The 18,034-nt window shown below is 40.3% G+C and overlaps 1 protein-coding gene across 2 annotated transcripts; it reads right to left on the reverse strand.

Annotated features, from left to right (window-relative positions):
• Nucleotides 1-3,412: 3,412 nt before the first annotated feature.
• cxcl12a (chemokine (C-X-C motif) ligand 12a (stromal cell-derived factor 1)) lies at nucleotides 3,413-10,485 on the reverse strand. Of its 2 annotated transcripts, none has more exons than XM_061837619.1 (4): nucleotides 10,327-10,485; nucleotides 8,278-8,395; nucleotides 7,619-7,702; nucleotides 3,413-4,558 (listed from the first exon to the last, which is right to left on the reverse strand). In XM_061837619.1, the coding sequence occupies exons 1-4, from the start codon at nucleotides 10,391-10,393 to the stop codon at nucleotides 4,531-4,533; spliced, it is 297 nt and encodes a 98-aa protein (XP_061693603.1). In that variant the 5' UTR covers nucleotides 10,394-10,485; the 3' UTR covers nucleotides 3,413-4,530. The 2 variants fall into 2 exon arrangements, with proteins under 2 accessions (XP_061693603.1, XP_061693602.1); XM_061837618.1 differs by lacking the exon at nucleotides 3,413-4,558 and adding an exon at nucleotides 4,566-7,523.
• Between the last annotated feature and the right edge of the window lie 7,549 nt (nucleotides 10,486-18,034).

An 18,034-nucleotide genomic window follows, 5' to 3' on the forward strand; every position in this document is an offset into this window, starting at 1 on the left:
TTCTCATCGTCCCGTGAAGATGAAGCCAGTACAGTCAATCAGTGCCATCCTTACATAAAGGCCGAGCTGTTTCTTTCTACTTGAAGACAGACACATTGGTCATGGGTCTCACATGGCACTCTGCATATGAGAAGCCATTCAGTTCGCAATCGATGGAGACAGCCCTGATATGTCGGCCAAATGGGATGTGGTTGATCATCCGGGAAGGAAGGCGCGTTTGGGGGAAGCGCAGTGTGTGATTTCTGGTCGGTGGTGTTAGCGCTCCTGTGGGGCCCCGGGGAGGGAGGCACCCCGCGGCTGCGAGGGTGTATGACTCCTTTGTGTGTCATCATAGTTTGCTGCGTCTTCTCAGTTTCCAAACCAAATCGCATGGAAAGAATTTGCACCATGGTGGCAGCATTGTGCATTAAGACAGCCGCATATGTGTTCCCCCCCGCCCCATCCAAATTCTGTGTAAAGATGGATGATGTTGGGACTCATAACCTTGACAATATTAGCACATGAAAGGTAGCGAGACTGCAGGAGGGCGATTTCAAACGCCCACGCGGGTCCCTCTATTAGCCTCTCATAGGTTTCCAAACAGTCACACACATGTTGCTGTTATGACTCACTGCGTGTTGGTCACTTTCACATCCGTCGCAGCAACAAACACGTTTGGCTGACCAATATTGTCATAATTATGATTAATGAGCCTACGGGTTATAGGCAGTGTTAAAGTAATTAAAAAGCAGGCACACACGCCGCAGCCCTCCTGCAATCAACAGGTCATTTAAGAGTCATTACTTGAAACAAGTTGATTTTTTTTTCAAGAGCAAAGAGTATGCAGCATTGGGTAAAATCCACTGCAGGCCATCTGATATGAGAGTAGCGCGGTCTTGACTAATGTTCCCCTTGGGGAGGTTGTGTTAGCGCACAGCACGACCCAAGGCTGCAGCGTGGTGTTCGATAAGGGGAGTTGGGGTGGGGAATGGGAGTCAATAACCACAGTTAGAGCAAGGGGAACCGAGGGGTGGGCACGTCGGATTGAGACAGACCAGGCACTGGTGGTACATATTCGAAAACACGCACACACATGCACTTTACAACGGTCTTAGTCTCCAAAACCAGTTTTGCTAGCCTTCATTGTTCTTGTATGGCCAGGAATGTAATTACATCTATCTATCTATCTATCTATCTATCTATCTATCTATCTATCTATCTATCTATCTATCTATCTATCTATCTATCTATCTATCTATCTATCTATCTATCTATCTATCTATCTATCTATCTATCTATCTATCTATCTATCTATCTATCTAATCTTTTTTTGATAGCATTTGCCCACATCTGGGTCACCGGTGACCCAGACGGCATCGCAGCTGATTTTGTACTGGTTGATGGATTTTTGGACTGGTTCTGCACAAATAAATACACTAACAACTTTGTTAGCAATTAATATAGAGAGTATTAGAAATAGCTTGTTGGTAGAGTCATCGGATGGCCTTCAGCAGTTGAGTTGATATTAGCTCTGTTATGTCGGTGGAGTATATTTTAATACTTGATGTGACGGGATTTTAACATTTATTGTCTTTGTTCTTTTTCCCAGTTCACATTCTTTGGGTGCCAGAGAATTTAGGAAGTGGCATCGCCCGGAAAAGCCCTATATCAATCCCACATGGCAGCCAGGCATCTGCCATGCAGTAGCTGACCTTGTTTTTTTAAACTAATTGTCGAGCAGGGAACTGGGTGGGGGGGTTAGGGTTCAATCTTTTTTCCTCGGTGTTGGGAGGGAGACCTTTTGTTGTGTTCTGTCGATAATTCAAGGACTATAATGCAAGTGTAATACCTGGACATTTTTCTAGCAACATGAGCATCAGAGCATCCTTATTCAAAAAAATAAAGTTACTTTTCAGCCACATGTGTGCTATATTTGATCAGATTTGGTAACCAGTCACGGCATTTTATCTTTTATTGTCATTCTTGGATCCAGCTGGGCACAGTGTGACTTGAACAATCGCTTTATCTTTAAGGCTGTTCAGTATAGGGTTATTTATCAAAATTGGGATGAATTTCAATCCATAATATGGATTTGGTCAAAGTGGGTGCAGAATGAGAAGACCAGCCATGGCAGTGCATGTTATGCTGCGTGTTGCTGCTTTATTAGAACATTCAACCTTTTTGTTTGACTTGTGAGTGTTGGCAGTGATTTTGAGAACATGGCAAGTTAAGATCTCTTACAAATGTTTTGCGTTAGAGGGGATTTGTTTGTCTGTCTGGGGCAAGAATGATAAGCATAGGCAAAAATTTTGGTGCGAAGACAAATAAACATTAGCTGACATTTGAAGTATGAGGCAAAAAATTGTATATTTAGCAATGCTATCACAGCTGATTCGTTCGATTGAAAATATTTTACCATGGAACATTTAGAGGTGTACAATGAGGTTGGACAATTTAGAATTTCAGGCAATATTTCGGGAAAAATATTCCTTGCAGGCGCTAGATTGACCCGCTATCATGTATGACATCAGGATACATGATCAGTGTTAATCTTTATTGAGATCCCCGTAGCAACAAATTCCCTTTCCAGGGTCCGCTGCATCAAACAACATTATGACAAGATATTTAGGCAAAAATGTTAGAATGAAATTGAACAAACATTTTATTAAGTTATCAAAGATATGATGAAGACGGGCCCACAGTTCAACCCTGGAATAGATTTTTTATGACTTTCAATAAGAAAACTGGAGGTCGCTCAATATGAATTGTGTTCGAGCACAGTATGCTTTAAGGCGTAAAGGCAATAGTGCATACGTGTGTAGAAGAACATACAAAATGAGAATTTACTCAAAATCTAAAACCTTAATGAATAAAGTTAATGATGGGAGCCTTGCTCACCTGGGTAAAGCTTATCTTCACATTAATGTATAGGACACATCATACTGCTTGCTACCCCGCAGTATTCAGCACAATTTGACATCATTTACTCATGTCGTAATTGATTTCAGTGTACAGCTCATCAAAAGATGTCCGCTCTGTCTTCTTACGCATATCAAAGTTCACCAGGAAAGTTCCAAATGGTTCAAACAGCCACTTCTGAGTCTTTTAAACCCCCTACCCTCCCTATGTTTTTACTCAGTAGGCCCCTCACATAATACAACCAAAGGAAAGTTAAAAGTTCATCCCTTTTAGCTCTAATGTGTTCCTAATGGCTGCTTGTTCAGTTAATTCTCTGTGAACAAGCAGGCTCATTGTCCTGTGACTTCGATCTAAACACACAATCGACATGAAAGGCTTTACGCTCTTACACTCTTGCGGCGCATTTACAGCTGTCAACTGGAATTGTATGATAGCCCACAGGTCATCAGTACAGTGTGTGTGCGTGTATGTGTCGCGTTTTAAGCTTACAAAAGAAACATTGCAAACGTTGCCGTGCAGTTTATTTTCTTTTATTTTACTGAATAACTAAATACATTTTTTTTCACAATAAAATGTTGACCGGACGGCTCAGTTTTGAAAGTACAGTTCCTTCATTAAAGAGTAGAAAAATAAAACATTTATATCACATTAATCTTACATACGACGTGGAGATATGATCCACTAGCTGGCATCTCGCTGATTTGAAAATGTTACATGTGAGCAAGACATTCATTGATGAAAATGAACACAAAACACAGGATATGAACATGGAAAAAGAGAAAGTTTTTGTTGAAAGTTATAAAGAGGAAATCAGATATAAAGTGCATTTTTATCTGCATGACAGTTGAATGAATGACTTTATCTCCCAACTGTTTTATAACTATTGCTATGATTTATGTTACATCAAACTGCTGTACAAATTGTTGTGATTGCTGCCATGTTTACATTAAAATAATGTTTATGATTTTTGGGTGACAAATGAGATCGATGAGGGTCTCCATTTTTTTCACGTTTGTAGTAGCCACAACTTTTATGATAGCAGACTGTTTTTACTCCAACAAACCTGTTTGGAGGTTCCAGATGTTCATCTTATACAGTACTCGACGAGTGAGAAAACTAAAGCAGACATGCTGGGGGTCGCATTATCATAACCACAGTGTTCCTCCGGAAATGCTCGAGTCCTTAATTCCATTGCAAAAATGCATCATAATTGGGACTTTTACTGTACTCAGTCTGTGGGGTACCAATAGAAATTCTTAGGCGCCAATTAACTTGAAATATGGACTACGTTTTGGTGAACTGCCTATGGTTATGTTTTGGGGCCCAACGACCCCTTACTGATGAAGTACAAAAAGACGTATATTCTTCATGGTTAGGAAAACAAACACAGATATAATTGCACTTTGCACAAATAGAGTCTATGATCTAAGCGACGACAGTGGTGGTGATGATAATGCATTGATTTTATGCAAGACTGCATCAGGGCAGCCATGATACAGTAAGTGCTCCAAAACATAGCATTTTGATGACTATGCAACATATACTGCATATATACTGTACACAAAAGCAGTATACGTATGTAATGATGGTCCATATCCTCAATGATGGCTTTGAAGGATCTTAGTAGATACTTTAATTAACCTGCTTGGACTTTTTCATCCTGGAAGACAAAAAAGAGAGATGAGATTAAAATTGTTGTCGTAAAGCAATGAACACATATATACAGCACAGTAAAGCCTCGGTTCTCGACCACAATTCATTCCAGAAAACGGTTAGAGAAGTGATTTGTTCGAAAACTGAATCGATGCTTCCCATTACAATGAATGGAAAAAGAAATAATGCGTCCTAAGCCTAAAAAAAAAATTTTTTAAAGCCTTTTTTGAGCTTTTCCTGATGATAAACTGAATTGTAGAAATACATTTATAGTTTAAATTCTTTATATCATAAAATAATTTAAGAAATATATTTATGGTTTGCTTAAAATGTATGCTTTAGTAGTAGAATAGGCTAGGCTGGGAGTGCGTTGCCGTATCTGTAGCGACTTGGTCCCCAGCCTTGTAAACTTTTTGCTTTATTAATAAAAGTGCAGAATAACTTTAAAGAAGCAATAATGAGAGGAAAAAGCATTTATTTTATTTATTTTTTTAAAAGTAACACAAAAACATTTGGAACTTGAGTTAACAAACGAAACAAAAACGCAGAAATGCTTCAACAATTAAATGTTTTCGGGGGCGGGGGTGACTCGCTGGTCTGGCCGCGCGCAATATGTTATTTCTGGGTTTTTCGGCAGCGTTCGAGTACTGTTTTTCGTTTGAAAACAGAAGCAAAAAAATCTCAACATTTTCGTTCGAGAACCGATTCGTTTGAAAACGGGGACGTCCGAGAACCGAGGCTGTACTGTATATAAGTATGATCCTTATTTTAGAACATTCTTGTCATGTGTTATCATAGATGAAGCAGATTTTGACAAATCATCAATAAACGTAATCATATAGCCAAATTAAGAGACACACATTTACACTAAGATAGAGTTAAGACAATTTCTCGACACTATATATAAAGTAAATTAACTGTGACTTGGTTTTATACAGATTTTTTAAAAAAGGTACATTCGGGGCATTACATGAATTGTTTAGGGTTTTTTTTTTACTTTAAAGGGCACTTGATATCCTATGAAGATATTCTACAAGGAGTATTTCTCAAGAATAATGTGGACTTTTGGAAACTCTTAGTGAATTATTCTATATTATATATATATATTTATATGTCATTATCTCATCATGTTACTTTCAGTCATAACTCCCACTGTCCAAGGCAATTACCTCACACTTATAAATTTGTTTTACAGAGATACAAAAAAAAAAAATCCATCTATAATAACATATAAACAGTTACGAGGTTAAAGACATCATACACTTTCAAACGTGAGTCTTCCTGAAAGTGATGTATAAAGGAAATCATTGTGTGGTTTAAGCACAGTATTACAATTCGTTGTGGATTTTTTTACTACTGCGAGGGAGCTAGCAAAGTTCCCCAGGGACTGTAATTGGAATATTAAATCCACTCCAAACGATCACCGTCTTACTCTTTACTCGAGGTGTGTTGTTATGCGGACGAGCCGTCACACCTCGTCGGCGACACACTCAAGCATGAGCCGCTCAAGCGGCGTTTGGGACAGACAATCGGACTCCGCTTGTCTTGTCCATCTGTCACCGCGGTCCAGGGGTGCAATGTGGACCCCAAAAGGCATCAACTTTCAACACAGCAAGGTCGGCTTTGAGTCTTTGACACCACTCCCCCACCAATAGGAGTGATGTACAGTATCATTAAATGGATGAATGTTGGTCAGAATTGCACATTCATCTTTGTATTAGACTCATATTCGTCATTTTTGCAATGGTATCATAGCAACCCTTGCGATGTACTCAAGGTCAGCACATACCCCCTCATTGTCGCCCGGTTTGGATGAGCGCCGTGGTCATTGCAGTGGAAATTTGTGCACACAGGAAATACAAAAAACATTCTGTGGATTTAACTCCTCCAAATAACAACTCAACCAATCAAATCATTTATTCAGAGCAACATGGCAAGTGGAGCCAGTGGGTATGTGGAAAGTACAAGGTGGACTACTTATGTCATGCTTTAAGACATTGGGGTCACGCTCTGAAGATGAATATTAGTTCAAATTCTTTGTATCAGAATTACTGTTGCAAAAGTAATTTATCAAGAAAAAGTGTGGCAACTAATGGTCAGTCAAATTATTTAAAGACCCTGTAAAGCACCCATAAATGTCTTAACACACCACAGAGAAGTGTGATTAAAAGCCTGCTGAATTTGAATTAATTGAAAAAAAAACTATGACACAATAAAACTGTTCTGGCTTTAGGAGGATGAAGATTCTCCATTCTGCTTCATCCAACAGCTGCACACGACACACACACATGAGCACACACACGAAAGAATCCATCCATCCATCCATCCCTTATCTTAGCCGGTTATCCTCACAAGGGTTGCGGTGAGTGCTGGAGCCTATCCCAGCTGTCAACGGGCAGAAGGCGAGGTACACTCTGAACTGTCTGCCAGCCAATTGCAGGGCACATAGAGACAAACCACCGCACTCACAATCACACCTCGGGGCAATTTAGAGTGTCCAATTAATGTTGCGTGTTTTTGGGATGTGGGAGTTAACCGGAGTGCCCGGAGAAAACCCACACAGGCACGGGGAGAACATGAAAACTCCACACAGCCGGCGCCAGGATTGAACCCGGGACCTCAGAACTGTGAGCCCAACGCTTTCAAGCTGTTCTATCGTGCTGCCCATGAAAGAATTAATAAAATGGAAAAAAAAAGAAACAAAACACCAATGATATGAAATCAGGCTTAAAAATAACCACATAGCCCACAGAACTTTCACTTAGACCAAATGAAGAACTCAGTGAGTGATCAAATTAAAAAAACTTTTTAATTCAGCTTGTGTGTGAGACATAAATGGTACAGTATATGTACTGGAATATTTTGACTCCATGTTCATCACTAAACAGAACGGTTAAGAGGTGTTGCTCTCACAAAGGTCCATTCAGCAGATTCATATGCGCATTTCGTCTTCGCCATGCCAATCCTGCTTACTTAGAATGTCAATAGCGAAGGGATGCGAATTGGGAGAAAGAGCCAGACGTACAAGTTTGACATGAGTTGACAGCACGTATTGTGACCAACTTACTTGTTGATGGCGCTCTTCAGGTACTGCTGCAGCCATCGGATTTCGGGGTTCACACAAACCTCCTTGTTTGTCTTCAGCTTGGCACTATTTGCGAGAAATGAAAACAGGTCACAGTGTGAGGTGCAAGAGTGACAAAGTGATATCAAACAGAGGGAATTTAGCCCCTATGTGTTAGTTTAGTTTTCAGCCCCCCAACACACACAAGCACAGTTTCTCTATAAATATGCTTGGGCCTATCTTGCAATAATCAGTAAACACTGCAGTGGTAACTTTTTTACAGTTCAAAAATTACACTGTGGGGAGTTTATCAAGCCACCAAGGATCAACAAAATTTTAAACGTATTGGGAACACTTTTAGCAAAGCAGAAGTGGTGCGCCCACGTTCCAACTGACTGACACTTCCTTCCACACGCTTCGGTGGGTTCGGTCTGCCCATTTGTGGGAGCGCCAGTGACGGAGGGGGCGTGTGCGCACACATGCATGCCCAACTCTTTTCTCCCGTTTGTCACCTCCGCGAGATTGATGGTGAGAAATGGCCGACAAGGAGGAACCCTATTAAAACTTTTTAAAAGCGGCATATACAACCTTTAATACCGATGTCCGTTGGAAATAAAAAAAAAAAAAACAAAAAAAAAAACCTGAATACAAAATGTACTCACATGACTTGGAAGGGGCAGTTGGGCGTATGGATGAAGCGCAGCTCTCGAATGTAACCCCGAGGGAGGCTGTTGACTGTTGAGCGACAGTAGCATCTCTCCACCAGACTGATGGGCTTGGCTGTGCAGCAAAGAAAGCAACAAATACAAACATCTGATAAAAGGATATTCATACAGACGACACTACAAAACAAATGCATCTAAACAGTGGACTGCACTCCGACCACAATACTATAGCGTGGCTTTCCCATGAATTCCATATATTCCATTTCGACTAAAAATATAAGACCGACCTCAACTGGCCTGGCGGTAGATAACCACAATGTATCCCACCGGACATCTGTTGGGTTTTCTCATGCATTCCAACATACAATAATTGAATTACAGTTAAAGAAAATAAATTGGTCTAATATACGATCAATTACGTAGCAGACAAGATGGTTAATCACATTTTCATCAACTTTTAAATCAAGGGTGGATAAACCCTTGCGCTTCAGGCAGATGGGCCAGGACATTCGCACATGAGGCATGGAAAAAATAGTGTATGTAAAATAGTTAATTATCGATCATTCACTCCAATAGATATAGTGCTTATCCAATTCGGAGTCACGAGGACCTGTAACCTATTCTTGCTGATTTCAGGCAAAAGGCAGACTCCACCCCAGACTGGTCGCCAGTCACTCGCTGGGCACATTGAGAGACAGACAAATGTTGACTTTCTCATGCACGCCATCACTGTGTGGGAACTGTACCCACATTCCGCACCACACCAAAGTAAGACCAATGTATGTACCACAGTTCATTTTAACAACTAAATAGTTCACTCTTCACTTCACTCTAAAATATTATTACTGGTATATATTGGAGTAAAGGATAAAAGATAAAAACAGAAAAAAATACAAAATCTACCAATTGCAAGTAAAACATGCCCATAATAATGCAATACATAAAGTATTACGAGACTTTTAATCATGCAAATGCTGGATTGAAGAACGGAGCACCCCTTATGTGCTTCAAATCCATTGGCAATAACTCAGATATGATACTCTTAGCAGTCAGATAGACAAAATAAATTTTCTACATTGAATATTCTCTCAGGGGCTGCAAAAAAAATCCAGATGACTTTTGAAACAACATGTATCCAATATGATGCATAACATTAAAATTCTATAGATACTGTATATTTACGATGGGCTACACAAATGCAATAAAATGCATTTAAAGGCATTGACCATAAAGTAGCTCTCATACCGAGCCACACAAACGGAATATTAAAACTTCAGGAACAGAAAGGCAGATTTCCCCCCAGTACTGTGGTTGTTCCATGATGGATGTTCAAATTTATTCTGTTCAAATCTCTTGGGCAAACTGCGGTCACGCTTGATTCCTAACTTAAAATAAACGGGGCTCTTTTCAGGAAGCCTAAACCAAAGTGTTTAAGAAATGAGTTTAAATTCAACAAACTCGGTCAATAATGAGGGCCCCCCAAAAAATGACATGTTGGTTGGGGGGAGCGTCGAGTGGCAAGAGTACTTGTCGGCAGATTACGCCCGATGCTAATTATTTTTTACACCTGATCCCAAATTTGCATGAGAAAGAACGTGCATCTTTGTGAAGCCGCCATGCAGACTAGCTGAGGTCTTTTCAATAATGCGTGCCTCATTTGGAACTAATTAAAGCATAAACAACGCGGAAAAACAAATAAACAAGTTGATCTGCACAGCGCCAGGGAACTTTCCACAGCAAAAGAACCACACACATGTGTGCGCAACCTCCTGGTGATTTACGCACGACCCCACCCCCTCACCCACAAAATAAAAATAAAATGTGGACTTCATTTTATTTTATTTTTTTACTCAAGGAAGCCAAACATGTTTTCAATCAATCGGCTGTGTAACATAACTCGTGTAATTTGTTTATTCATTTTTTTCTCAAATGCAATGCAGTGAAGAAATATATTGTTAAATTTTGATTTCAACTGTATTCGTCCCACACATGCACGCATACTAGAGCAATAAAAGAATCGTGAACTGAGCCACATTTTGTTCATACCTTGCGAAGGTGGCGCGTACGCCAGCAGTGTGAGCGCAGCAAGGACTGCAACTAACTTGACGTCCATCGTGTCTCGTCCCGTGCAGAAGAAAGTCCAGAAGAGTTGCTGAGCACCAAGTGGCAGCTGCGCGCCGTTAAATTGCGCCTCATCCTGCACGCCAGTTTCCCAACCCACGATAACAGAAAAGAGCTATTCCGCCGTTGATGTCAAACTAAAAATCCAATTTGAGCCACTTTTAATGAAATTACAAGTGGAAGCCATTTAAAAGAGAAAATATAAAACAGAAATTGCCAAAAGAAATGTGTAACGACAGCAGATATATTTAAATACATTTATTTCCTAGGCTGGCCATTATTTTTCCTTTTTTTTTAGGGAGGCTGTTTTATTTTGGTAGCAGATGGGCTTGTTTCCGGTAGTGTTAAAACTCACGTGGAGTATATCTGTACTGACCATTTTTTTACAACCATTCTACAAACCTTTTGCACCAAGTAGCGCCTAAAAAATACTTGGTTCTTCACATCCCACCATATTGATCAACAATTAATATAAATACAGTAACGTAGTGAGCCCACATGTAGTTTTTCCATGTCTTTTTGCTGATAAAGTCGTGCAAGGAGTCAAATGATGAGGCAGAGAAAACAATTCTATTTTGTATGAAGCAATTGGATGTAGGGCTGCCAAGATTGTTTGAGTCGTCAAGGATCAAAGTCAATAAATTTAAACGTCGATGATGTAAATTGGCGGCACACCGGTGCAGCTGTAGAGCGTTGACTTCACAGTTCTTAGAACTGGAGTTCAAATCTTGGTCCCACCTGTGTGGACTTTGCATGATCTCCGCGTGCCTGCGTGGGTTTTCTTCGGGCACTCCGGTTTCCTCCCACATTCCAAAATTAATTGGAAGGTGTGATTGAGAGTGCGACTGTTGTCTGTCTCCATTGAGCCTGGTGATTGGCTGGCGACAAGTTAAGGGTGTACCCTGCTTCCTGCCGTTGTTAGCTGGGATAGACTCCAGCACTCCTGCGACCCTCGTGAGGATGAGCGGCACAGAAAATGGATGAAAGATTGCCTGTATGTTTCCTGTGATTGGTGTCAGTATTTTGTCACTTAAAGTCGGCCGGGATAGGCTGCAGCTCACCTGCAATCCAAATGAAGACAAGCGTCCCAAAAAATAGATGACTGGTTGAACGGCTGACTCAAGGAAAATAAGTTATAAAGTCATAACACTTCAACAGTCATTGTTGAAATGGCAAATCTTAAATTTTATGACAGTAATGCTGAAACATTTTTAAGGAAAATTGATTGCTTGATTGAGTATGAAGAAAAAAAAGATATCATTTTAAAGAAAATCCTATCCTTACCAGAAAGATATACAATGTTAATATTAAAATAATATCACAAGAACCATGTCAGAACTTTACAATTAGGTCATAATCTTAAAAGAAAAAAAATGACTTCTGAGAAAAAAAACTAAATACTGTATGTAATAAAATCCTTATTGATCAAGAAAATATTTAAATTTTGTAATAAAGTCAGTGGCACGGTGGAACAGCTGGTAAAGCGTTGGCCTCACAGTTCTGAGGTCCCAGGTTCAATCGCGGACCCGTCTGTGTGGAGTTTGCATGTTCTCATCATGCCTGTGTGGGTTTCCTCCGGGCACTGTAGTTTCCTCCCATATTCCAAAAACGTGCAACATTAGTTGGACACTCTAATTTGCCCCTGAGTGTGATTGTGAGTGCAATTGTTGTCCGTCTCCATGTACCCTGTGATTGGCTGGCAACTAGTTCTGGGTGTGCCCCGCCTTCTGCCCGTTGACAGCTGCCATAGGCTCCAGCACTCCCCGCGACTCTTGTGAGGATAAGCAGCTAAGAAAATGGATGGATGTAAGAAAGTCAGAATTTTGCAAGGATTAAGGAAGAAAAAAGTCAATGTACAAAGTCATAATTGTTTGAGAATAGTCATAAATGTAAACCACGAGTTGTAGTTCATGCATCCATTCATCCATCCATTTTCTTCGCCGCATAGCCTCACAATGGTAGCGGGGAGTACCGGAGCCTATCCCATCTGTCAGCAGGTAGGAGGCAGGGTACACCCTGAACTGGTTGTCAGCCAATCGCAGGACACATGGGGACAGACAACAGTCACACTCACAATCACACCTAGGCGCAATTAAGAGTGTCCAATTAATGTGGCACGTTTTGGATGTGGGAGGAAACCTGAGTGCCCGGAGGAAACCCACACAGGCACCGGGAGAACATGTAAAATCCACACAGGTGGGTCCAGCATTGAACCCGAGACCTCAGAACTGTGAGGCCAACACTTTCCAGCTGATCCACTGTACCACAAAGTTGCAATTCATAAATTCTTTTAAAAATTTCATAATTTTATTCAAATAAAGTCTGAATGTGACCATAAATAAAAAAATAAAATATCTGAAAATGAAAATGCACATCTATGAGAATAGTCATAAATACAAGATAATAGCCATCAATTTCTAAGGAATTCGTACCAATACAAAAAAATCATAATTTTAAATACATTTTAAAAAAATCACCAAGCATTGATTTAAAATTTTCTATGGAAGACCTTGTTAATTTGCCAGAGGTGTATTTAACAAACCTTTATGATTAACATATGGCTAGAGAATCTTCTGATGTCAGAGTTTTGCATTTGTGTGTGGTGATTTTACTTTATGCGCCCTGCAGCTGACTGGGGACCAGTCCAGGGTGTAGTACACCTGTCGACCAAAGTCAGATGGCGTAGGCTCCTCAAGCCCTGTTGCGAATGGATGGATGGATGGATGGATGGATGGATGATGACACTTTCCACTTTCCACTTGCAAAATTCCAAATTCTTGCAACAAGCAGCCAGGCAACACGTATATGGATTCTTCTAAACACAAAAGCATGCTGCCCAGGGACTGTAACTCGAACACCCAATGTTTATTTCCAACATACACGCACAGAAAAAGCAGGAGACAACTTGACGCGCAAGTTTGTTTTCAGTCATGGTTTGTCTTGTCTCGGGATCTTCATTAGGCCAAATTATTTTAAAGCTAAGCGTGTAACTGGAGCCCATTCACATGAAGGCGAAGTGTTCGGTTCCATTGGGCGACTGTCTCAAAAAATAGACAAGAGTGATGAAGAAAAAACACCCGTGCTGCAACGCAAATACAAACCCCCCCCAACTGCCCGACTTGTATGCGTTAGGGACGACTGCTACTCTGCTACTTGAGAAAATCTCTAAACAATTTCCTGGACACAGCCTGCTGTACACTTCATGTGAAGAGGTGTGTGTGTGTGCATGTGTGTGTGCGTGTGTATGTTGCTTGCCAGTATCATTAGAGTGTTTTAACAGCATGCAGATGTGAAGTCTGTTTCCAGACATTTGACTTTCATCTTCAGAGCAAACACTCCAGAGTATACATGTGGGCTTGCGTATTACATTTATAAATTCCAGTTTATTCCTAATGGAGGGATCCGGGATGGAAATATTAATGAGTTTTGGCCCTCGCGTTAGCTTCACATTGAGAATTCCAAAGCTGCCAAAACACGAACACCCAACACAAATCACGAGGCCATGGACGCCCTGGTTTGAAATGTCGCTGGTGATCTCCGCATGTTGCGGTCAGCCTATGGATGAATCGTAAATTTGATTTTTGGAATTGGATCTCTTCAGATAGGAATCAGGGCTCCTCCAAATGTAGATAAAAATCTGATACGTTTCGGATTTGTGCCAATGTGAGTACAGTGCACAGATGGGTTGTATCTCGTCGATCCGAGCTTGACCTCATTGATATAGACGGATTGGTAACCTCTATACACCCGGATCAACTGAAAGAAACACCCTCTGTAAAAAAAAAAAAAAAAATATATATATATATATATACCATAATTTCTCGGAATTAATGGGCAAATTTTTCCCAATATATTTTCAAAAAGTCAATAGAGCACATTATATTTAGGTATGGATGAAAAATAAAAAATACAATCACATTGTATAGTCGTATACAGGTACATAGAGTGGTAAAAAAAATGTAAGCATAAATATTTTGAAATGATATTCAATGTCTTATGCTACACATTTATATACAGTATACGGTAATGTGCGCCCCCAACCTGAGCTCTCGACTGCATTATACAATCATTAGCGTAGCATGCTTGTTGCTACTGCATCAAAGATCAGAAAGAACTGCCCGTGAGTTTGTTTTAACTTAAACTAAGACAATAAATGTTGACTACAACGGCTAGTTCTGCATCTTATTTTAAAAGAAATGTGTCATCACTCGGGTCACCAACCTTCAAGTAACGCGGCAGTCCGAAACAACGATAGCTCGCCCGAATGGCTTCAGGTGGGTATCAAAACAACGTAAACTCAAAGTACGTAATAAAAGCGTCATGGGCACCTAAAAAAAACGGGAGCCTGCACATAATTGAAACGGTCACTTTTTTTTAAAAATGTGCCAATTACGCTCGTCTCTACATAGTTTGACCTCACGTTGTTTTGATAGCCACCTGACGCCATAGTGAAAGCTGCTACAGATTGGAGCCAAATGGAGGGGGAGAGACTGCGCTGCGCAACCCAATCTCTTGGGATTAAAAAAATGTTTCCTCGCAAACGCCATGGATGGCACAGAGGATTACATGCGGTGGGAGCAAGATGGGATCTTCATGATGCAATGCAGGAGGTACCAGAACTGTACAAAGTCATCAATGATGAGTTCCATAGTGATGCCCCAAAGGTAGCTACTGTGGATCTTTTTCAGATTGGAAATGATTCAGATCCTTCTTTTGAAGGATGTGTTATGTAGTGGATAAACTGCACTATCCACAAATGTTTTATGTATTTTATATATATATATACATTATATTTCATGCAAAAAAATGTTTAAGTTAAACAGTGTTAAATTGTTTAGATTTTGAAGACTGTAATGTGTACAACAGTATTAATAAAATGTTGTGCCATCATTGAGCATTTTTTTAGTTGGTTGAGGGATTCTGTTTTGACAATTACAGGGACCAGGACAAGCATGTCCTTATGTTACTGCTACATCAGCACATACACAATGATTATTATTAAAAATTGTTGTACAGAAAGTTTTTGGGAAAAACAATACAAGTCGAAACTTAACAAAATATAAATACAGATCATTCCTATGGGCAGCATGGTAGAACAGCTGGTAAAGCGTTGGCCTCACAGTTCTGAGGTCCTGGGTTCAATCCCAGACCCGCCTGTGTGGAGTTTGCATGTTCTCTCCGTGCCTGCCTGGGTTTCTTCCGGGTGCTCCGGTTTCTTCCCACATTCCTAAAACATGCAACATTAATTCGACACTCTAAATTGCCCCTAGGTGTGATTGTGAATGCAGCTGTTTGTCTCAATATGCCCCGCCTCCTGCCCGTTGACAGATGGGATAGGCTCCAGCACTCCCCGTGACCCTCATGAGGATAAGCGGTGAAGAAAATGGATGGATCATTCCTAATATTCTGAGCATATGGATAGCAGCAAATTGGGGGTGCACATTATAAATTGGTCAAAGGGTTTTCCTGATTTTTTTAGGTCAACTTTGGGGGTGCGTATTATACTTCAGCACGCATTATACTCCAGTAATTACGGTACATGGAAATAGACAGTAGAATAATAATTCTAAAAAAATACATGTTTTAAATCAGAATTGCTGTCTAGATCTAATAGACCAAAGTAATGGTGCGGTGTTGTTTTGAAAAAAACAAGTGTAGTTCATTGAAATGCATGCAGTACATGAGACAGTCTAATAGAATGATGGGCACAATACAGGATTTAAAAAGTATGTTTCTTCTGGCCAGTTTGAAATTGTCTGGATTTTGGGCTTTTAAACCCAGAAGAGGCCATGGAAACCAGTGGGACAGTGAGGATGAATCCACAAGCAGCATCGGCTGACACTTGAATGGACACGTGTTGACTTATCTCACAGGCTACAATAGAAAGCTGCAGACGTGTCCGAGAGACACAGACTCAAAAAAAAAATGAGAGTTGAATTATTCAGAACTTTGCTAGACCTTCACGGCAGCTACTGTCACTTGCTGCTTGTTTGTAATAATACTGTGTAAACTATGCTTAATTGGCTTTACATCATTTGGTCATTGGATACGATTCTATTTTCTGACCTTCAAAATATTACAGTGCGCACTGTGATCAGAATACATGTTAACAGGCAGTATTATATCTATGTACATATGCTAACCCTTGCTCAAGAACGTGCAAACACAACTTTGTTATGTCATGTAGACATACCACAAACCGCTGGGGGAGATGCTTTTCATCATCCCGATGTGACATATTGCGAACGAAATGTCAGAATATTTGCTACACATCAAGATTTACTTTCTATTTTTGGGGTGAATGTGCACGAGTGCCAGGTTACGTAAGCTGCAAGTTGAGGCATCTTCCCGGTATTAAACACTCACTTCTTGTCCCCCTGCCAGGGTTCCTTTGTGTAAATAGTTTGACTACATCTTTAAAAGTGAAACTGCACTATGTATGTGGTTTCATAACAACATATTTGCTCAAAGTGAATCCTTTATCAGTTCCAGTAACAGTACAGGTCACGTATCCGCCTCTGTTTATATCAGTTGTCACAAATTGTAACTGGATTTAGACAAACTATGTCGTGTCAGGATGACGCAACAATGAATTGATTCCCCTGTAAGCATTATTCCGGTCTGGAATGTAACAAATCATCTGGATTTAGATCAGGATCCATTATGTATTGATTTAAAAGAAATTAATTCAGTGGGTGTGTGTTAGGATGAATTCAATTGAATTTGATCATAGATGGGAACTGGACCTTCCTGGAATCGCAACATTTCTGAAACTCAAATAATTGTTAACACATTTGATCAAATTTGGTGCATAGATGGTATGACTCGAGGATTAATAAATAGACTTAAATTAATGAATTAAATTCTTATTAGAAGAAACATTTGGTCACACTTGATAATCAACTAAATAATAAATCCACACAAACAAAAACCAAAATAGCGGGAGTAGCAGCTGCATGCTTGCAGTATCCGAAAGTCAGCAACACCCATTGCCCAGCCGGAAGCGAAAGAGTCCCAAGTGGGACCCTTTGTAAAGGAAACATCCATGCATCGACCCATTTTCCCAATAATGGAAATGTGTTCTAGCAAAGTAAAGAAATGAGCAGTTTTGTGGCATGGTGAATGGATGCCCCTCTAATATTTGTCTTTGGATTTGACATTCGTTTCAGCGTCAAGTTCTGTTGCCAATCTGGCTGCGCGTTTCAGGAGGTCTTGCTGCAGCGGGGTCCATCTCCTGCACTTTGCATCAGTCATGCAGTCTTGCTGTCCTCTCCATGCAGCACCATGAGACCGCCTCTGAATCCGAGTGTAACACACATGGCGATTTTATCTCTGGCAGCCGACGAGCTCAACAGCTGCCCTGTGGAGATTTTTTTTAGGACCTTCAAAATTTGAAAAATTGAATGTTTATCGCAGCAAATTTCGAATCACTTTTTTTACATCAACATTTTCAAGGCTTCACTAATATAGGATGTTTACATGGTCACAAACAAAAGTTGGAACGTCAAACTAATGTTGGAATGTGATATAATACGCTTGCCAGACCGGTAGTGACGTATCAATAACATCTGCACCATCTGATTGTCCTCCCAGGTCTTCTGTAAAAGTGCTGTCGACATGTGAATGGGTTTAG

Source organism: Syngnathoides biaculeatus, chromosome 12, assembly GCF_019802595.1.
Source record: "Syngnathoides biaculeatus isolate LvHL_M chromosome 12, ASM1980259v1, whole genome shotgun sequence".
Taxonomy (NCBI): domain Eukaryota; kingdom Metazoa; phylum Chordata; class Actinopteri; order Syngnathiformes; family Syngnathidae; genus Syngnathoides; species Syngnathoides biaculeatus.

Excerpts from the sequence above, each read along its gene's own strand:
- cxcl12a (XM_061837618.1), bottom strand. The coding sequence starts at position 10,393 with ATGGACGTCAAGTTAGTTGCAGTCCTTGCTGCGCTCACACTGCTGGCG. Across the intron at positions 8,396-10,326 it reads GTACGCGCCACCTTCGCAAG|CCAAGCCCATCAGTCTGGTG; the intron begins GTATGAACAAAA and ends TTTGCTGCACAG. Across the intron at positions 7,703-8,277 it reads AACTGCCCCTTCCAAGTCAT|TGCCAAGCTGAAGACAAACA; the intron begins GTGAGTACATTT and ends TCTCGCAAATAG.